Raw genomic sequence first — 23,024 nt, forward strand, 5'->3', positions numbered from 1 at the left:
TGTGTCCCTTAGCCCCTGGGCTGGTGCCTCTTTCTGACTGCATGAAAATCATGCCATCCCTCAGGTTAAATCAGGCTTCACTCTTCTACCCGAATGTCATCCTACCCAACTCCACCCCTTCTCTTCCCAGGGAAATTCTGCTTGTTTCTTCATTTCCATTTCTGAAGTTTTTCTTCCCAATCACTGATATAAGCTGCTTTCCTACCTAAGTCTTTTAATTTAAAATTTCTTTCTCTCCACCACCTTCTTCTAGAAAAAGAATGTGTCAACTCCCCTCTTAAAGAAGAGCTTTAAGATACTTCAACTTCCCCATGTTCAACCCTAACTAGATCTTTTAGCTTAAGTTACCTTACTTCAAATTAGTGGCTTCCAATGTTTCCAGTGCAGTCTTTAAACCAGTCACTGATTCATTATTTGCAAGTCAGTCTACTATGTTACTGGTTTTATAAAAGGCCATTTCCGTTTTTCACATGAATTATTTTTTAAAAAATATTTACTTGGCTGTTTTGGCTCATGGGATCTTTGTACGTTGTGTCACGTGGGATCTCTTGCACAAGGACTCTAGTTGTGGTGCACAGGCTTAGTTCCCTGACCAGAGATCGAACGGGCATCCCCTGTACTGCAAGCCAGATTCTTAACCACTGGACTACCAGGGAAGTCTCATGAATCACTTCTTTTAATACTCTCTTTCCCTGTTCTCTCATCAAAAAAGTTCTTCCCATTAATTTTGGTGAGAGCACGTACCCCCACCCCAATCCATCAACTAGCTAGCTAAGGATACATAGTAAGTAGTCTTTTACCCTCACCCTCCTAGGATGCTTTGTGCCTCCCTCAAACTTCAGGCAAGTGCTGATAATACAGTGAGACAGAAAGAATACTGTACTGTTTGACAGCCTGAATCTCCAACTACCTATGGGAATGGTATTGTAGGGGATGCTGGCATCCATGGATGGTGGAGTGGAATGGGGAAGGGGAGTGTGTTGCAGGGTGTGGGGGCGATGTGTAAATGATTGCTAAGCTCCCCAAGTTCTATGCTCTGATACAATTCAGTCTAAAGAGCAACTTTTGTACAGAGTGCAAAGGTCTATGAACTGTGCCTTTAACTGTTTTATGTACTATGAGAGAATCAGGAACCAAGCAGATGATTATTAATGGTAGCTATAGGTGGCATAGGCAGATGTTTCCTGATGCAGCACTGAGTGGTTTAATATTCAAAATACTGAAAGGATTTCATAAAGATATAATAATGCTCATTAGATGCTGAAATAAGAACAAGAAAACAACTTTAACAGGATACTATTTGTACTTCTACAGTTGGATGAAAAAAGTCTCAAACCATCATGAACATATACTGACAAAACCAAGACACTACTGTACCTCTTGTAATTCTAAAGTATAAAAACAGTTCATTTCAAAACATATTGCTCAGTCTGAAAAGTCAACATTTTTTATATGGAAAGGTAAATACTCTTTCTCTTCTCCATTGTGTATTCAGGTTACTTATTTACAGTCCCACAGAGAAGGAAAAAGCACACACTAAGAAGTGACCTAAAAGATGTTTTGAAAATTAAGTTACCTGGGTAGCTTAGCAAAGCTCAAGTTTTTGACAGTGAAGTCTCCATTGGGCCAATAAAACACATCTGCCCCTAATATATAATTGAATGTTAGCAATCACTTGATAAAAGTCAGATATCTTGGCAATGTCTACATTTAAGCAGGCAAATTCCCTGAAATGAGCTTAAAAGCTGTTTAAAATAAAATAGGTAAGTACGGGTTTGAAAAACCAAAGTAAAATAAACCATTCATTCATAAATTATTTATTGAGCATTGATATTAAGAAGAGATGACAAGAATACACAGAAGAACTATACAAAAAAGATCTTCACGACCCACATAATCACGATGGTGTGATCACAGAGCCAGACATCCTGGAGTGTGAAGTCAAGTGGGCCTTAGAAAGCATCACTACGAACAAAGCTAGTGGAGGTGATGGAATTCCAGTTCAGCTATTCCAAATCCTAAAAGATGATGCTGTGAAAGTGCTGTACTCAATATGCCAGCAAATGTGGAAAATTCAGCAGTGGCCACAGGACTGGAAAAGGTCAGTTTTCATTCCAATCCCAAAGAAGGGCAATGCCAAAGAATGCTCAAACTACTGCACAATTGCACTCATCTCACACGCTAGTAAAGTAATGCTCAAAATTCTCCAAGCCAGACTTCAGCAATATGTGAACCGTGAACTTCCTGATGTTCAAGCTGGTTTTAGAAAAGGCAGAGGAACCAGACGTCAAATTGCCAACATCCTCTGGATCATAGAAAAAGCAAGAGAGTTCCAGAAAAACATCTATTTCTGCTTTATTGACTATGCCAAAGCCTTTGACTGTGTGGATCACAATAAACTGTGGAAAATTCTTCAAGAGATGGGACTACCAGACCACCTGATCTGCCTCTTGAGAAATTTGTATGCAGGTCAGGAAGCAACAGTTAGAACTGGACATGGAACAACAGACTGGTTCCAAATAGGAAAAGGAGTTCGTCAAGGCTGTATATTGTCACCCTGCTTATTTAACTTATATGCAGAGTACATCATGAGAAACGCTGGACTGGAAGAAACACAAGCTGGAATCAAGGTTGCCGGGAGAAATATCAATAACCTCAGATATGCACATGACACCACCCTTATGGCAGAAAGTGAAGAGGAACTCAAAAGCCTCTTGATGAAAGTCAAAGTGGAGAGTGAAAAAGTTGGCTTAAAGCTCAACATTCAGAAAATGAAGATCATGGCATCTGGTCCCACCACTTCATGGGAAATAGATGGGGAAAGAGTGGAAACAGTGTCAGACTTTATTTTTCTGGGCTCCAAAATCACTATAGATGGTGACTGCAGCCATGAAATTAAAAGATGCTTACTCCTTGGAAGGAAAGTTATGACCAACCTAGATAGCATATTCAAAAACAGAGACATTACTTTGCCAACAAAGGTTTGTCTAGTCAAGGCTATGGTTTTCCCTGTGGTCATGTGTGGATGTGAGAGTTGGACTGTGAAGAAGGCTGAGCGCCGAAGAATTGATGCTTTTGAACTGTGGTGTTGGAGAAGACTCTTGAGAGTCCCTTGGACTGCAAGGAGATCCAACCAGTCCATTCTGAAGGAGATCAGCCCTGGGATTTCTTTGGAAGGAATGATGCTAAAGCTGAAACTCCAGTACTTTGGCCACCTCATGGGAGGAGTTGATTCATTGGAAAAGACTCTGATGCTGGGAGGGATTGGGGGCAGGAGGAGAAGGGGATGACAGAGGATGAGATGGCTGGATGGCATCACTGACTCGATGGACGTGAGTCTGAGTGAACTCCGGGAGCTGGTGATGGACAGGGAGGCCTGGCGTGCTGCGATTCATGGGGTCACAAAGAGTCGGACACGACTGAGCGACTGATCTGATCTGATCTGATCTGATTCTAGACGTAGAGGATGGAGCAGTGAGCAAAACAAGAGTCTGTTAAGAATCCTATATTACTTCTAAATGGTGGACTGAATCAACATTTGAATTTATATCTTAATCCCTTTGGGTGGATTGTATTAAAAAAAAGCAGTCAACTTCCCTGAAAACATCGTGACAAACTATCAAGAGACTAATACAAAATGGACCTGAAGTAAAGCTCTCACGAGCTCTTACTTCTTTGGTCAATAAGAGCTTAAAACAGTGTCATATGCCTGCTATGTAGAGCGGTAGGGGATGGCTTGTTGAAGATCACAAAGCAACTGAGTGGCAGAGTTAGGAATTACATCTAGACTTTCAAGTCATCAGTCCAATGATTTTTCTGAGGACTGCTGCTGCTGCTGCTGCTGGTAAGTCGCTTCAGTCATGTCCGACTCTGTGCGACCCCATAGGCAACAGCCCACCAGGTTCCCCCATCCCTGGGATTCTCCAGGCAAGAACACTGGAATGGGTTGCCATTTCCTTCTCCAATGCATAAAAGTGAAAAGTGAAAGTGAAGTCGCTCAGTCGTATCCGACTCTTCCAGATCCCATGGACTGCAGCCTACCAGGCTCCTCCGCCCATGGGATTTTCCAGGCAACAGTACTGGAGTGGGGTGCCATTGCCTTCTGAGGACTAGCCTGCCTCTATTTATTAAATGGATCTTCACAATTTTAGAGCCAGTTACATTTTTTTTCCCTGTAAAATTACCCATTAGTGAAAATATATAGGTTAAATATGACTATTTTCCTGGTTCTACTATGATGTGATAAAAAGACTGGATGCAATCTCAGTTTTATTAAAAATATATATGCATATATGAGTATGGAGAATTCTCTTCATTATATTTTTATGTACTTTAAGCATTTTCTATAACGAACATCAATCACTTTTACAGTTGGAAAGGTAAAACAGGAGTTTTAAATAACTTACCCCTACTCCAAACCACAAAAAATTAGGTTAACTGAAATGCTTAGAGAAAAGATGATTAACACAGTGTTAACCAGACACATAACCAGAAACTTGGTAAGAAATGTGTCTGGGGGAGACAACAGCCATCTATTCAAGTGACCAAATGGCTTCAAAAAACAATAGCGGCCTCACCAGCTAGGATTGTGTTTACAAATGCATGGTGTTTATCAAGTGGCTTAATGGCATAAAGGGTCAGGTCAGCCCTGAGGATTACACAAAAGTCTTGCCTGTATCAGCAGACGTTCCGAAACATTTCAATGTGTGAATATAGGAGCCACGAGGCCAAGGTGAAATGTTATTTACCAAGTTACTCTTTGACCAAAGTTTAAAAGCCGAAACAACGAGCATTGTGCTCCAGTTTTTATCAAGGAGAACCTTTACTCACTCAATAAATACACTGAAGAGCAGGCAGTCATGTAGCCTAAGAGGAGCAGAATTCCATCTTGTAAGTCAGTCTCCTTCTTCTGCCCCTCACAAAATCTGTACGCTCTCTGGGCTTCAGTGTTTCTACGCTAAAAATGTTGACATGGTCTCTACAGGTCCTTCCATCTTTGTTAGTTTTGATTCTAGAACGCAGGCAGGGGAGTTAGAGAACTATGGAGAAAGTTCTTTAATATGCTCTTCTTCAACACCAGAGGGAGAGAGAGGGTGGGGGGGGGGGGGGGGGGGGAGAGAGAGAGAGAGAGGTAGGGAGAGGGAGAGATAATAGAGCAAGAGAGAGAAACACTAAGCAGATGCAAACCACCGGTTCCTCAGCAAAGGCACCTAGGAGGAGTCATCCAAATTCCCTCGAGCTGCTGGGAGAATCCCACACCTCATTACAATACTTGCTGAGTGGCTGCGTCCCAAGAAAAGCCACAGAAAGGAAATATCATTAAAAAAGCGTATATGCATTGGGGGGAAGCTGTTCCCTCCCTAACACCCGACTCAGCCAAGGCTGTTGTTCCCTATTGTTGAACAGGATGTAACAGGACTGCCAAGCACAGCCCAGGAACCTGCTAATTAGGTGCACCGACAGTGTTTGTTTTGGAACCATTTACCAACAGAGGAATGTGTCAGGCTGATTAGTGAAAAAAGGGTATGTAATGTATGTGTATTCGAGTCCAGATGAGGGCATAATCCAGGTATTTGGTCTGTTTGTGCAGGGACTCACAGAAACTGAAGGCTGAGCAAATAGGAAGCTACGAGGGAAGACCAGCGTCTGCGTGGTGCTTCTCCCGCCTCCTCCTGCGGAGTTTTCTCCTACTCCCCTGACTCCCACCAAAAGATTCCTGCCCAAATGTGAAACTCTCTTTCATGAAATGACAAAACTCTAATGGGTTGCCCAGAAAAATGGAAGAGCCTTTGTAAGGTCGCTGACAGATTCAGAGTTTGATAATTTTCTAGGCACGGTAAGTGGCAACTCAGGCAAAGCCATCTCCACGATTACCTTCCATGAACAAATCAAAGGAAACTAGGGCGATGGGAAACACAGCTCTTAATGGACTGTTGAAGATGTGCTAAGAACTGCCCATCTCAGCATCTTCTGTGTGAAGAAGTAATTCTATACTTCATAACAAAGCAGTTTTCTTTCTCTAGTTTTAAACAAACCTTTTAAAGGTTGGACTACAGTTAGTTACTTGAAGCTTCATGTCTTGATGAAGCTTAAAGAAGGGCAGAGGGTGCCAAGACAAAGAACAAAGTCCATGCCCCAACAAGTTCAGGTCCTGAGGGGCAGGATGATGTGAATTGCAATGAGATGCAAAATGACAAAGGCCAATTCCAGAGGTCAAGGTGTTGGGAGGAGTCCCTGTGCTCTTTGGTACCAGCTAGACATTTCTGGAGTTTGGCCAAAATGGATGAAAGTGATGGGGCTTGAACTGAATTCTTTAGACTTTTTTTTTTTTTTCTTCTGTAAGCTAACCTGACAAAGGGCTTGCCAGGTGGCTCAAAGAGCAAAGACTCTGCCTGCAATGTGGGAGACCTGGGTTTGATCCCTGGGTTGGGAAGCTTCCCTGGAGGAGGGCATGGCAACCCACTCTAGTATTCTTGCCTGGAAAATCCCGTGGAGGGAGGAGCCTGGCAGGCTACAGTCCATGGGGTAACAAAGAGTTGGACACCACTGAGAGACTAAACACAGCACAACCTGATAAAATAGATTTCAAAAGTGAAAAAGAGGATAAGGCCTCTTAGAAACTCACTCACTATGGGCTGTTCCATTCGGCCAGTGTTTGTTCTCAATAGACAACTGTACGGAATGTTCTGTGAATGTGTGCAGACTGGATGTGGTGTCAGAGTATGTTAACTCAACCGGTAAGAGTTTGCTGTTGGTTAAGTTCAGGGTCCTGTATGCAATCATGGTTTCTTAAAGGAGGGGAGGAAGTTGCTAACTACTAGCTAACACTCAGTCTGCTTCTCCAAGTCCCTACTGCTTCAACAAAACATGTAACCCTTTGAGAAGACTAACCAGGGAGCCGCAGATGCCCTAACACAGGAAGAACACATGCTCGGCGATGCCTTCCCAGGACAAGGGCATGTCATCACTCTCCCTAGGCCAACACTCACGCCAGAGAATTACTTGAAATGATAGATCAGCTGCTTCAACCTTATGTAGAAAGCTGCAGTGTTACTTCAGACTTAAACTATGTTCCTCTGAGTGTTAGTTGTTCAGTCATGTCTGACTCTTTGCAACCCCATGGACTGTAAGCTCGCCAGGCTCCTCTGTCCATGGGATTCTCCAGGCAAGAATACTGGAGTGAGTAGCCATTCCTTTCTCCAGAGGATCTTCCCAACCCAGGGATTGAACCTGGGTTTCCTGCACTGCAGGCAGATTCTTTATTGACTGAGCAACAAGGGAAGCCCAATGCTCCTCTAGCTTCATAAGTATTTTTTTCCAGGTTTATTGAGATATAGTTAACATATAATATTGCATTAGTTTCAGGCATACAACATGATAATTTGATGTAGGTACATGTTGCAGAAGGATCACCACAATAAGTTTAGCTAACTCCATCACCTTACATAGTCACAATTTTTTTTTTCTTGTGCTGAGAACTTTTAAGATATATTCTCTTAGCAACTTTCAAATATATGATATAGTATTGCTATCTCCAATTCAATCTCTGGATTGGGAAGATCTTCTGGAGGAGGAAATGGCAACCTACTCCAGCATTCTTGACTGTGAAATTCCAAGGACAGAGGAGCCTGGTGGGCTATAGTCCACAGGGTCGCAGGGTCAGACATGACATAGCGACTAAGCCTGCTGCTGCCGCCACCGCCATGCTATACAGTATTCATCTTATAAACGGAAATCTGTACCTTTGACCCCCTTAACTCATTTTGCCCACTGCATACCCGCCACCTCTGGCAACTGCTAATCTGTTCTGAGTTTGCTTTTTTAGATCCCACATTATAGGTGATATCATACAATATCTGTCTTTCCCTGTCTGACTTTTTTCACTTAGTGCCAGTATTATAAATTCTCTTAACTAATCACTGCAGATGGTGACTGCAGCCATGAAATTGAAAGATGCTTGCTCCTTGGAAGAAAAGTTATGACCAACCTAGACAGCATATTAAAAAGCAGAGACATTATTTTGCCAACAAAGGTCTGTATAGTCAAGTTTTTTCCAGTAGTTATGCATGGATGTGAGAGTTGGACTGTGAAGAAAGCTGAGTGCCGAAGAATTGATGCTTTTGAACTGTTTTGTTGGAGAAGACTCTTGAGAGTCCCTTGGACTGCAAGGAGATCCAACCCATCCATTCTAAAGGAAATCAGTCCTGAATATTCATTGGAAGGACTGATGCTGAAGCTGAAACTCCAATACTTTAGCCACCTGATGTAAAGAGCTGACTCATTTGAAAAGACCCTGATGCTGGGAAAAATTGAAGGCAGGAGGAAAAGGGGATGACAGAGGATAAGATGGCTGGATGGCATCACCGACTCAATGGACATGAGTTTGAGTAACCTCTGGGAGTTGGTGATGGACAGGGAGGCCTTGTGTGCTGCAGTCCATGCGGTCACAAAGAGTCGGACACGACTGAGTGACTGAACTGAACTAATCAGTTTTTTAAAAAAGCTCTGTCAGTATTCTTAATGAACACACATAACATACTTGGGAGAGCTGAACCAAACAGTAAATAGTTATGGGATGTTTACTATATGAAACCCACCAAATTCATGTGGTAGTGGTTTAGTCAGTAAGTCATACCCGACTGTTAAGACACCGTGGACTGTAGCCTGCCAGGCTCCTCTGTCCATGGGATTCTCTAGGCAACAGTACTGGAGTGGGTTGCCATTTCCTTCTCCAGGGGATCTTCCTGATCTAGGAATTGAACCGGGGTCTTATGTGTTGCAGGCAGATTCTTTACTGACTGAGCTATGAGGGAAACCAAATTCATGTATTAATGTGTAATGTTCTTATAGTACTCTACATCAAAAGTGAAAATGAAAATCAAAATGTTAATTGCTCAGTTGTATCCAAATGAGTCACCCTATGGACTGTAGCCTGTTGGGCTCCTCTGTCCATGGAATTCTCCAGGCAGGAATACTGGAGTGGGTAGCTATTTCCTTCTCCAGCGGATCTTCCCAACCCAGGGATTGAACCAGAGCTTCCCTTGTGGCTCAGACGGTAAAGAGTCTGCCTGCAATGCAGGAGACCCGGGTTTGATCCCTGGGTCAGGAAGATCCTCTGGAGAAAGAAATGGCAACCTATTCCAGTACTCTTGCCTGAAAAATCCTATGGATGGAGGAGCCTGGCAGGCTATAGTCCATGGGGTCACAGAGTCAGACGTGACTGAGTGACTTCACTTTCTTTCTTCTTTTCCGGCACTGCAGGCAGATTCTTTACCATCTAAGCCACCAGGGAAGCCCATTCCATATCTAAATACAGCCCCAAATGGGAGTGGGGTCATTAAATCTTAAAGTGCAATGTTTTCCATACTGGAAAACCTGTGGGGATGGCTTGTCTGTGGCATGAAAAATTCAACATGGCTGAATGGATCAGATTGAAAGGATGGAATTGATTTATGATAGCTGGTATATTTTGTTAAGTCTTATGTTAAAATGCATGCAGAGTATTATCTAAGAGGAAGCATTTATGTCCTTGTGATGTGGAAACATTTCAAGATTGAGAACTGGTACCTTCACAGACATGTGTGAAGCAGGATGGCTTCCTTAGCAGCATTCTGTCCTTAGTAACAAAAGATCAGTGATATGCAGAGATATTGGAAAGAAAGCTGGATAGAAGGTAATTTTAAGATTAAAAAAAAAAACACACACCTAAGTTCTGGGTCATTCTGTGGGTTTATGTGACTTTTTTGCTTTTATACTGATTGCTTTCTCTTACATCTTAGGGCTGTTATCGGTCTAATCTTCTGATTTGTCTTTCTGAGAATTTAGAGCCCTTATTTCTTACTCTCCATCAAGAAGGCTGTGTTTTGTCATTCCTCCTTCCTCAGGATGTAGACCTGGACCTTTGTTTTCACAGAAGGTCCCTCTCTCCTAGAGCTGAGCTCTCTTTTCAGTCCTCTACAGGGGTAAATGCTGGATTAGGCTCAAGTAAAGCAGTTTTGTGATTCTGGATCTTTCTACTGTATTCAAAATCTTGCAACCTGGATTTCAGTGTTTTCCTATTTAAAGGAGAGAGGTATGTATTTAATCTGGGATGTCCCTTCCTAAACCTGATAAAGGCAGGCCCTCATTCCACAGGTACCCCCGGCTGAACATGGCCTGCCCCGGCTGCACAGAGGGGGAAGCCTGGCTGTGGTCCCCTTTCCCAGCTCCCCCGCCCCCTCAGGATAGCCCTTTGGGGGTTCACAAAACAAAGGCAGAGCTTTCCCCCAGCCCAATCTAACTCCAGCTCACTGCTCCAAGTATAAAAAAAAAGTCCAGGTTGGCAAATAAAGGGAAAATTGTAAAGAACAGTTTTGTGGGGAGGTTTCTTTAATAACAGGTACATACGATTTTCAAATTTCTTTTAGGGGTATGCTGCAAAAACAGTTTGAAGACTATAGGTACAGAAAAAACAGTGATGTACAATGAAAAAAGCACAGATTTTAGAGTCAGATATATCTGGCTTCACGTTTTGGCTTTATCTCTTGGGCCAAGTTAATTGCCTCCTCTGAAACTAGGTTTCCTCATTATAAAAATGGAGGTAACAATACTTTCTCAGAGGACTGACAGAAAAATTAAATGATGAGATATGAAAACTGCTGGCACTAGTAAGTATTACTGCGATTCCCCTACAAGCCCAGAATAGTGGCTATGTCAGCCAGAGGTGCTGTTCTAAAAATTAATACTAGGGTTTTACTTCTAAATTACACATTTGTGAAGTTTCCTTCTGCAGAACAATTCATTTAATAAGGAAAAGAAAGTCTTAAGAGTTGACCAATGTTTGATAATGTTGTTGTTTAATCACCAAGTCACGTCCAACTCTTTTGTGACTCCATAGACTGTAGCCCGCCAGGCTCCTCTGTCCATGGAATTTTCCAGGCAAGAATACTGGAATGGGTTTCATTTCCTTTTCAAGGAGATATTCCCAATCCAGGGATCGAACCCACGTCTCCTGGACTGGCATGCAGATTCTTTACCACTGAGGCACCTGGGAAGTCCTGGTGATATAGCCATAATCAAATAAGCATGTTAGAACTGGGTATATGCTGATACTGAAGTGCATGAATCAGTGCTTTAGAGCTCAACGTGGAGTTTTCTCCTCTGTTTAGAAATTGTGGAACATCTTTCTACTCACAGTGCATGTCATTCTCCTTAGTGGAACCCCAGGTCGACCTCCTCCACTGTGGCTCCTCCCACGTGTGAACACAGCTGCCTGGTGGCTTGTCTGTCTCTTACTGGAGACTGTCAACTATTTGTGAGCAAGGAGCATGCCGGGTTCACTTTGTGTCTCCAGAACCCAGCCCAGTGCACAAACATAATATGCTCAGTGAATCATTTATTGAAGGAATGAATAGTTCTAATGCTTGTGGAATGTTCTTTACTGAATTGTAATTATGTTGTTCACATGATAGTTGGGTCTGAAAGGATATTAAATATAGTTCTGAGGGCACAGGGGTGTTGGATTTAGCAAGATGGTTTAGATACGTATGTGGTAACAATTTCACTAAAACTAAATTTCTAGGATTTTCACATATAGATTTTTAAAACATATTTTACTATGGAAAATGTCAAACATATTCAGAAAGTAGAGAGGATAGTATAATAAACCCCTGCACACCTATCACCTAGTTTCAATGATTATCTCGTTCATCTATATTCATCTTCTCCCTCCCACCATCAGATTATTTTGAAGCAAATCTGATTTATCATCACTTCATCTGTAAAGATTTCAGTTATACATAGATTTTAAAATTTATCCCACTATTCAAATTTATTTTTATTTATATATGTGTATGTTGCTCAGTTGTGTTCAACTCTTTGTGACCCCATGGACTGTAGTCTTCCAGGCTCTTGTCCATAGAGTTTTTCAGGCAAGAATACTGGAATGGATTGCCATTTCCTTCTCTGGAGGATCTTCCTGACCCAGGGATTGAACCTGGGTCTCTTGTACCCCCTGCATTGGCAGGTGGATTCTTTACCACTAGCGCCAGCTTTACTTAGTACATCTTTATAGCTATGTTTTAAATCTGCAACTCTATTTCTGATTACAGTTTTCCTTCAGTAAATCTTTTATTAGGGTTTGTTTGTCCTTTTCCATTGACATGTATAATCCACTCCCAGCATTTAAGTGGAAATTGAACACCATGAGAAAGCTCGGCAGGTTCCTGGCAAGTATTATGAACCTGGAGTTCCAGGAAGGCTCAGGGCTCCTTCAAACTCAGACATCTGTGCAAGCAAATTAAGGGAACTGAATCTAAGGGAGAAACAGAGGATTCCGACTGTATTCCTTCCTACAAGGTAAAGGCCTTATGAGCCCATGGCCGTGCAAATGTGGTCATTTTGGTTGTGAGAATCCAGCATCTTGGATCATGACAATAGGTATCTTAGAGGAGGGGTTCTTTCTCCTGCATGTGACTCAGAATCACATGGGGAGTCTTTGAAGATACTGATTCTGGGGATTTAAAGAAGCCAGATCTCACAGGAGATTCAGATGTGCAGTGAGAGAGGAGCACCTGTGTCCTGCAAGAGACAAGTACCGAGACTGAGGGCTTTAAACGTGTGTGCACCCCAGCACCCTGATTTTGGTTTCTAATATTCTCTATTAAAAAGGAACCGGGGCCCCCTGAAGAAATGGCTGCTTCTACGATTAGGGCAGGAATTATATAAGATGAGCTGGGAGCATTGGGCAGTGCTAGAAAGTAAGGAACTGCTCAACACCAAAACCTCCATAATCACTGTGATATGCCAAGGGGACACAGGAGCCAACTGAAAGAGTTAAATGGCTAAAACTGGAACGGTTTGAGTAACACAAGCAAGTGGTTTTGGATAACCCAAAGTACAAAATAAATACTTTTTATTTATTTTATATATTTTGGGCTCCCTGGTGGCTCAGATGGTAAAGAATCTGCCTGCAATGCAGGAGACCCAGGTTCGATCCCCTGGAGATGGAAATGGCAACCTACTCTAGTATTCTTGCCTGGAGAATTCCATGGATAGAGAAGCCTGGTGGGCTACAGTCCATGGGGTCACAGAGAGTCAGACACAACTGAGGGACTAACACACACACATAAAATAAATATGCATGAGTCCATACTGATATGAATAAATAATTGAAAAAATAAATGGGAAAGAAGAAACAAATCTCTTAGGCAGAAGAATTCCAAATGACTTTGTACATATTCCACTCATATAAGTCCCCACTGCTTAAGTGTGGGTCAAACACACTGACTTCCAGAAGGAAAGTATAAAAAGGAGATGGGAGTGGGTGGGGGATGAGTAACTTTGATGTGGAGACACAAAAACTATAGTAATCAGTCATGTTCATAGTATGTACCCATGATATGATATCATGATGAAATGACACTACCTCTTTGTTCTTCCTCCCAAACCCATAGAACCTGGTATAATCATAAGAAAGACAACAAGTATGACCCAATAGAAGGACTGTACAAAATACCTGACCAGTACCCTGCAAAACTGTCAAGGCCATGAAAACAAAATCTGAAAGACTGGTACCACCACGAAGCAGAGAATGATGAAGCAATTAAATGTAATGTGACATTCTGGAACAGAAAAGATGACTAGGTAGAAACTAAGGAAATCAGGAAAAAAAAAAAAAAAGCCTAGGGATTTCAGCTAATAATTGTATATCAATATTGGTTCATAAGTGTAACAAATGTACCATACTAATGTAAGGTGTTAATAGTGAAAACTGGGTATGGAACATAAAGGACTTTTCTGTACTATCTTTGTGATTTTCCTGTAAATCTAAAGTTGTTCTAATAGAGTTTATTAAAACTTTTCAGCTTTGACCTCTGAGCCAAATGTTCTGCTGAATGAACTGTTTTAACAGGTTTTATTTTTTAGGATAGGGCTTCCCTGGTGGCTCCGCAGTAAAGAATCCACCTGCTAACACAGGAGATATGGGTTTGATCCCTTGGTCAGGAAGATACCCTAGAGAAGGAAATGGCAACCTGCTCTGGTGTTTGCCTGGGAAATCCCATGGACAGAGGAACCTGGCAGGCTATAGTACACAAGGTGCCAAAGAGTTGGACACAACTTAGCAACTAAATGACGACAACATTTTTAAGGTTTAGATTTACAGGAAACTGAGTAGGTAGTACAGAGTTCCCATATTATGACCTCCAGTTTTCCCGATTCTCGACATCTTGCATTAGTGTAGTAGTTTGTTACAATTAATGAACCAATATTGGTATATTATTAACTGAAGTCCACAGTTTAAAATAAAGAGTTATTCTGTGTTGTACGGTTCTATGAATTTTGACAAACGTATAATGTCATGTATGCACTATTACAGAATCATATAGAATAATCTCATTGCCCCCAAATTTCCTGTGCTTCACCTATTCATTCCTCCCTACTCCCTCTCAAGACCCTGGCAATCATTGATTTTCTTATTGTCTGTATAGTTTTGCCTTTTTCAAAATGTCACATTCTTGGAATCATACAGTAAGTAACTTTTTCAGATTGGCTTCTTTCACTCAATAATATGCATTTAAGTTTCCTCCATGTCCTTTTGCGGCATAATAGCTCATTTCTTTTATCCCTGAATAATACTGCACTATATGGATAAACCACAGTTTCTTTATCCATCCACTTAGTAAAGGACAACTTGGTTGTTTCCAATTTGGGGCAATTAGGAATAAAACTGCTATAAATACCCATGTGTAGATTTTTAAGTGAACGTAAGTTATAAACTCATGTTATTTAAAGGTATATTGTTATTTTTCAAATATTTGGGTATTTTGCAGGTATCTTCCTATTACTGATTATAGTTTAATTTCATTATGGTCTGAGACCATATTTTGTATAAATTCTATTCTTTAAAATTTGTCCAGATGTGTTTAATGGCCCAGAATGTGATCTCTCTCTTAGTAAATATTCCATGTGAGCTTGAGAAGAATGTATATTCTGTTTTTGGATGGACACATGAATTGACATGGATGTCCATTAGATTCACTTTGTTGATAGTGCTTTTCAATTACTATACATTCACTGATTTTCTGCCTATGGGATCTGTCAGTTACTGACAAAGGGGTGCTGAAGTCTCTAGCTATAATAATTATTACTTGCTCAGTTGTGTCTGACTCTTTGTTTCCCTATGGACTGCAGCCCACCAGACTCCTCTGTCCACGGGATTTCCCAGGCAAGAATACTGGAGTGGATTGCCATTCTCTTCTCCAGGGGATCTTCCCAACCCAGGGTCTTCCACATTGCAGACACCAGGGAAGCCCAACTATAATAATGGATATACTTAAATATAATTGTGGATTCATCTGTTTCTCCATGCAGTTGTTGGTTTTTGCCTCATGCATTTTTGACTCTCTGTTCATACACACTAAAGATGGTTTTTTATTAAGAACTGATCCAGTTATCATTATATAATGCCCCTCTTTATCATGGTGTAAAGAATTGGTATTATTTCTTCCAATATTCAACAAAAGTCACCAGTGAAGCCATTTGACTTCTTCATGGGAAGAAGAAGAAAAAATTACTATTTCAATTTCTTGTTGAAGGCCTATTTATATTTCTATTTCTTCTTGAGTCAGTTTTGGTACTTTGTCTTTCTAGAAATTTATCCATTTAATCTAAGTGGTCTAACCTGTTGGCATGAAGTTGTTTATACTGCCTCTTAAAAATTCTTTTAATTGCTATACCTTTTTTCTTTCCTGATACTGGCAATTGGTATCTTCTCTCTTAATTTTTTGGTCAGCCCACCTAAAAGGCTATCAAGTTTGTTAATCTTCTCAAAGAACCAATTTGTGGTTTCATTGACTTATTGTTTTTCATTTCATTGACATCTTCTTTAATCTTAGTTCTTTCTTTCCTCCTGCTTGCTTTGGATTTACTTTGCTTTTCATAAGTTTCTTAAAGTGGAATTTTAGGTTATTAATTTGAGACCTTCTTTCCTCTTTTCTGATATAGGTGTTAATAGCTATAAATTCCTCTCAAAGAACTACTTAAGCTGCATTCCATACATTTTGATATTTTGCATTTCATTTTCACTCATTTAAAAATATTTTAGGGATGTCCCTGGCAGTATTTAAGACTTCACCTTCCAATGCAGGGGTTGCAGGTTCAATCCCTGGTTGGGGAGCTAAGATTCTACATGCTTCACAGCCAAAAACACCAAAACACAGACCAGAAGCAATATTGTAACAAATTCAATAAAGACTTACAAAACTTATTTTAAAAATTGATACATTAAAATGGTGAACTTAATGCTCTTTAAAATTTTTTTTTAATTTCTCTTTTGGTGGATTTCTTCTTTGACACATGGGTTTTTAGAGTACATTATTTAATTTCCAAATACTTTGGGGTTTTTCAAAATTTTTTTCTATTGGAGATCTTAATTCCATGTTTCAGAGAACACATCTGGTATGGTTTTAATCTTTTAAATTTATGGAGACTTCTTTTATGGCCCAGAATATATGGCATATTCAGTTGGAAGTATTTTTTTAATTTTTACTTTTTTATTAAACATTTTTTATTGCAGTATAATTCACATAAAACTCACTCTTTTAAAGTGTAAAATTCACTGCTTTTTAGTATATTCACAAGACTGTATAACCATCACCACTATCCAATTCTAGAACATTTGCATCACCCCCCCCGCCCAATAAATCCATGCTCATTACTAGTTATTCTCTTTCCCCCTTCCCCAGGCTCTAGGCACCTACAAATCTACTTTCTGTCTCTATAGATTTGTCTTTTGGGTACATTTCATATAAACAAAACATACATGGCCTTTTGTGTCTGGCTTCTTGCGCTTAGCATAATGGCTTCAAGGTTCATCCACTCTGCAGCATATACTTCATTCCTTTTTAGATGGGATAATATTTCACTATGTGGATATATCACATTTTGTTTATCCAATCATTAGCTGATAGGCATTTATATTGTTTCTAATTTTTGATTACTATGAATACTGTTGCTATGAACATTTGTATACAAGTTGTGTGGTATACATTTTTAAGAAGTATATAATCTTTAGGCTAAGTATATAATCTTGAGCTAAATAACAGTACTCAGGAATCTGGATGCAGGAGTGTGTGTGTGTGTGTGTGTGTGTAGGGAATCTTATGTTTCTGTGTCTGTCTTTCTGTGTGTAGGACCTAGATGTTTACAAATAGTCTTTGGGTTTAAGAAGAGGCCAGAAGGGCTGAGTGGACTCTTAATATCTTAGCTTTACCACACATGCTTCAGCTCTCCCTGGCTAAGTGCCTCACCTTCTATTCTGAACCACAGAGTAAGTGAGCCCAGCAGGGTGGGAAATGAGCCATGACATTCATGCCCAGAGAAGCCAATGCACTTATGCACAAACAATGTATATTCCTATTATGCTTTTGGAATAAAAGGAAAAGTGATATGTATCATTTTATGACTCAAGAAACAGGCAACAGGAAAAACCCCACTCTTAAGTCAGGGGAAAAAAGTCATCCATCAATCAATGGAAGTGATGATACCCAAATATTACTTTGGTTAGAAAAATAATCCCACATGGACTCCCACTTTTCTCTCCTTTGGATCCTAAAACTTTCATCACTAGACTGTGGTGCATCTATAGAGAAGAGCATGTGGTGAGCTAGACAGCTGTTCACCAGTGTCCTCTGCTTTTCTTCCTAGTCATCCATCCAGTTTGGGTCTTCCTCTGAGACTACGATTTCCATAGCCTATCACTTGACCCTGGGATGGTTGTGAGAATTCTTCCACCCCCATCTTTATTCTAAAAAATGAAGCTGAATACTCTCTGTTACCAAATAAGGCAGATCTAGACTGTGGTTTTTTTGCAACTTTGTTATATCATTCTGGATAAAGGAAGCATGGTGAGTTGGAAATAAATGTAGGAAACCAAAGGGTAAAAAATATTCTCCAGGAAAATGGGAAATCTGATGCAGAGGCAGAGACAGAGACACAGTGCTTGACTAAAAGGTGGCCTGATCTGGCCCAGTAACACCGCATGTGACATATTCAGGTATACTGGTATAAGACAAGAGATTCTGTACCTGCTTGTTGAAATATCCTCAAAAGGGTAGAGGATCTCTCCATTGTTACAGATTTCACAGATGAACCCCTTCTGGCTACAAAGACTGCAGCTGTACACATGCGAGGTGGCAAATTTAATGACCTTGCCCAAGAATGGAGCCAGCTTTCCCTCTATTACCTGCAGAAAGAGAAACAGAACAGGGAAGAAAGCAAATTTATTGAGAACAAAAAGTCTTGTAGATGCAGGACTGGAATTCCTTTCCTTTACACAACAGGAAAACCTCTAATTATAATTTCTCAGCAACTCTGAGAAAGAAAAGACATAGTATTTTCGCTCCAAAAGAACTCTCTGGCTTAAACCACTGGGGGTTGAAAAATGAAGATGTTGAAAGTTCTCTTGTATTGCTCTTTTTCTGTAGTGTGTTGTAGCAGATAGAGGATCAACAAACGGGGAAGCCTACTTTCATAGACACAGTTATGGTGTAGTATACGAGGAGTGTGGCGGATTTCCCAAAACAGATTGAAAACATACAGGGTAACTACTGATGTAGAATTTTATGTTATGTTATATATTCAATAATATCTGTTTCCTAATGAGTTAATAGAATAGTTTTTTTTTTTTCACCAGCTCACCTAAGAACATGTAACAAATGTGGAAAAATAGGTTTCTCTTGCTGCTGCTAAGTATCATAATAACAGACGTTGCAATTTGGCAGTCTGAGGACTATATTTAGCCTGAAGATTTTTTTTTTTTAATCTCTTAGTGTTTCAAAAAATGAGCCAATTTAATAATTGGGGGGGGTTACATAAAAATTCAGATTTTTGGCTTCTTTTGAAAAATCATTAGATCTGGCAAAACTAGGCCTGGATTCCAACATGATGACGATCCCGGCTGTGAGTAGAGGCTGCTGGCTCCTGCTAAGACATGTGCTCTTCAACTGACACTTGACTCCACGAGGCCCCAGTGTCTTGTCTTGAGTCTGCCTACCTCCCACGGCCCCCTCCCCTCAAACATTCATGAGTTTGGAGCCGATGGTTCATCAGAGCCCCCCTCACTTAACTAATAATGCACAGGCTTCAAAGACTTTAGCAGTTCCTATATTAACAAGATAAAATCTGCCTTTATTTCTCTCTTACTGAGGCACGTGCATATACATGCTGATTTTGATATAAGAAAAAAATGAAGATTGAATTTAATTTGGAAATAGCTGGAAATGGATACTTTCAAATGAATCATAATTAAAATGAGAATTCTACATAAAAATAACATCTGAGAGCAGTAAATCATACTTAAAGAGATATTACAAGGTTGCTGCTGCTAAGCCACTTCAGTCGTGTCCGACTCTGCGCGACCCCATAGACAGCAGCCCACCAGGCTCCCCGTCCCTGGGATTCTCCAGGCAAGAACAATGGAGTGGGTTGCCATTTCCTTCAATGCACGAAAGTGAAAAGTGAAAGTGAAGTCGCTCAGTCGTGTCCGACTCTTAGCGACCCCATGGACTGCAGCCTACCAGGCTCCTCCATCCATGGGATTTTCCAGGCAAGAGTACTGGAGCGGGTGCCATCGCCTTCTCCGTTAAGGTAAACAAATAGTAGTGGCTGATAATACAAAAGTAAAAGACTATAAGGAATATAAAAATGTATTCTGCAATTTCTTTACACACTAACAATGAAATATCAGAAAGAGAATGTAAAAAACCACCCCTTTTAAAACCACATCAAAACAGTAAAATAAAATACTTACAAATAAACCCCACCAAGAAGGTGAAAGACTTACATACTGAGAACTACAAAACATTAATAAAGGAAATTGAAGATGATTCAAAGAAATAGAAAGATATCCCATGCTCTTGGATTGGAAGAATTAATATTGTTAAAATGGCTATACTACCCAAACTAATCTACAGATTTAATGTGATCCTTATCAAATTAACTGTGAAATTTTTCACAGAACCAGAACTGATAACCCTGAAATCTATTGGCCCTTCCCTGGTGGCTCAGACAGTAAAGAATCAGCCTGCAATGTGGGAGACCTGGGTTCAATCCCTAGGTTGGAAAGATTCCCTGGAAAAGGGAAGGGCTATCCACTCCAGCATTCTTATATTCTGAGAACAACAAAATATTAATAAAGGAAACTGAAGATGACTCAAAGAAATAGAAAGATATCCCATGCTCTTGGATTGGAAGAATTAATATTGTTAAAATGGCAATACTACCCAAAGTAATCTACAGATTTAATATGATCCCTATCAAATTACCCATGACATTTTTCAAAGAATCAGAACAGATAATACAAAAATATCTATACACAATGATAAAAAGCCCAGATTTCCCAAAGCAATCCTGAGGAAAAAGAACAAAGCAGGAAGCATAACTTTATCAGACTTTAGACAATACTACAAAGCTACAGTAATCAAAACAGTATGGTACTGGCACAAAAAGAGACATATGGATCAATGGAACAGAATAGAGAGCCCAGAAGTAAACCCACACACCTATGGTCAATAAATCTTGACAAAGAAGGCAAGAAAATAAAATAGGAAAAAGACAGCCCCTTTAGCAAGTAGTGCTGGGAAAGCTGAACACCTGCATGCAAATTAAATTTGAACACACCCTCACACCATATACAAAAATAAACTCAAAATGAGTTAGATACTTAAATATGACATAATACTCCTAGAAGAGAATAGAGGCAAAACATTCTCTGACATAAATTGTACCCGTGTTTTCTTAGGTTAGTCTCCCAAGGTAACAGATATAAAAGCAAAAATAAACAAATGGGACCTAATCAGACTTATAAGCTTTTGTACAGCAAACAAAACCATAAATAAAACAAAAAGATAACCCATAAACTGGAGAATACATTTGCAAATGATGTTACCAAGAAGAGCTTCAGTTCAGTTCAGTCGCTCATACCTGTCCAACTCTTTGCGACCCCATGGACCACAGCACACCAGGCCTCCTGGTCCTTTAACTCCCGGAGGTTACTCAAACTCATGTCCACTGAGTCAGTGGTGGCATCCAACCATTTCATCCTCTGTCATCCCCTTCTCCTCCTGCCCTCAATCTTTCCCAGTATCAGGGTCTTTTCAAATGAGTCAGTTCTTTGGATCAGGTGGCCAAAGTATTGGAGTTTCAGCTCCAACGTCAGTCCTTCCAATGAATACCCAGGGCTGATCTCCTTTAGGATGGACTGGTTGGATCTCCTTGCAGTCCAAGGGACTCTCAAGAGTCTTCTCCAGCACCACAGTTGAAAAGCATCAGTTCTTTGGTGCTCAGCTTTCTTTATAGTCCAACTCTCACATCCATACATAACCACTGGAAAAAACATAGCCTTGACTATACAGACCTTTGTTGGCAAAATAATGTCTCTGCTTTTTAATATGCTGTCTAGGTTGGTCATAACTTTCCTTCCAAGGAGTAAGCATCTTTTAATTTCATGGGTGCAATCACCATCTGCAGTGATTTTGGAGACCCCAAAATAAAGTCAGCCACTGTTTCCACTGCTTCCCTATTTGCCATGAAGTGATGGGACAGGATGCCATGATCTTAGTTTTCTGAATGTTGAGCTTTAAGCCAAGTTTTTCACTCTCCTCTTTCAACTTTCAAGAGGCCCTTTAGTTCTTCACTTTCTGCCATAAGAGTGGTGTCATCTGCTTATCTGAGGTTATCGATATTTCTCCCAGCAATCTTGATTCCAGCTTGTGCTTCTTCCAGCCCAGTGTTTCTCATGATGTACTCTGCATATAAGTTAAATAAGCAGAGTGACAATATACAGCCTTGACGTACTACTTTTCCTGTTTGGAACCAGTCTGTTGTTCCATGTCCAGTTCCAGCTTTTGCTTCTTGACCTGTACACAGGTTTCTCAAGAGGTAAGTCAGGTGGTCTGGTATTCCCATGTCTTGAAGAATTTACCACAGTTTATTGTGATCCACACAGTCAAAGGCTTTGGCATAGTCAATAAAGCAGAAATAGATGTTTTTCTGGAACTCTCTTGCTTTTCTGATGATCAAGCGGATGTTGGCAATTTGATCTCTGGTTCCTCTGCCTTTTCTAAAACCAGCTTGAACATCTGGAAATTCAGGGTTCACATATTGCTGAAGCCTGGCTTGGAGAATTTTGAGCATTACTTTACTAGCATGTGAGATGAGTGCAATTGTGCAGTAGTTTGAGCACTCTTTGGCATTGCCTTTCTTTGGGATTGGAATGAAAGCCAACCTTTTCCAGTCCTGTGGCCACTGCTGAGTTTTCCAAATTTGCTGGCATACTGAGTGTAGCACTTTCACAGCATCATCCTTTAGGATTTGAAATAGCTCCACTGGAATTCCATCACCTCCATTAGCTCTGTTTGTAGTGATGCTTCCTAAGGCCCACTTGACTTCACATTCCAGGATGTCTGGCTCTAGGTGAGTGATCACACCATTGTGATTATCTGGGTCATGAAGCTCTTTTTTGTACAGTTCTTCCATACCATTTCTGTACTGTATAGAGCCCATCTTTGCATGAAATATTCCCTTGGTATCTCTAATTTTCTTGAAGAGATCTCTAGTCTTTCCCATTCTGTTGTTTTCCTCTATTTCTTTGCATTGATTGCTGAGGAAGGCTTTCTTATCTCTCCTTGCTATTCTTTGGAACTCTGCATTCAATGGGTATATCTTTCCTTTTCTGATTTGTGTTTCATTTCTCTTCTTTTCTGGAGAAGGCACTGGCGACCCACTCCAGTACTCTTGCCTGGAGAATCCCATGGACGGAGGAGCCTGGTAGGCTGCAGTCCATGGGCTTGCGAAGAGTCGGACATGACTGAGCGACTTCATTTTGACTTTCACTTCTCTTCTTTTCACAGCTATTTGTAAGGCCTCCTCAGACAGCCATTTTGCTTTTTTGCATTTTTCTTGGGGATGGTCTTGATCCCTGTCTCCTGTACAATGTCACGAACCTCTGGCCATAGTTCATTAGGCACTCTGTCTATCAGATCTAG

General features: G+C 40.5%; 1 protein-coding gene and 1 long non-coding RNA gene across 2 annotated transcripts in view; one reads left to right on the top strand and one right to left on the bottom strand.

Annotated features, from left to right (window-relative positions):
- The window catches only part of PLEKHM3 (pleckstrin homology domain containing M3), a 223,345-nt gene that overhangs the window by 20,423 nt on the left and 179,898 nt on the right, over window positions 1–23,024 (bottom strand). The window contains exon 7 of the mRNA XM_027565778.1: window positions 18,066–18,223. Coding sequence (XP_027421579.1) covers window positions 18,066–18,223 — 158 coding nt within the window. The remainder of the gene's footprint in view (window positions 1–18,065; window positions 18,224–23,024) is intronic.
- Window positions 5,102–13,857, top strand: LOC113906959. Its single transcript, XR_003515047.1, has 2 exons — window positions 5,102–5,836; window positions 13,434–13,857. It is a non-coding gene; the product is annotated as an uncharacterized LOC113906959 (long non-coding RNA).

This window comes from Bos indicus x Bos taurus, chromosome 2 (genome assembly GCF_003369695.1).
Source record: "Bos indicus x Bos taurus breed Angus x Brahman F1 hybrid chromosome 2, Bos_hybrid_MaternalHap_v2.0, whole genome shotgun sequence".
Lineage (NCBI taxonomy): Eukaryota > Metazoa > Chordata > Mammalia > Artiodactyla > Bovidae > Bos > Bos indicus x Bos taurus.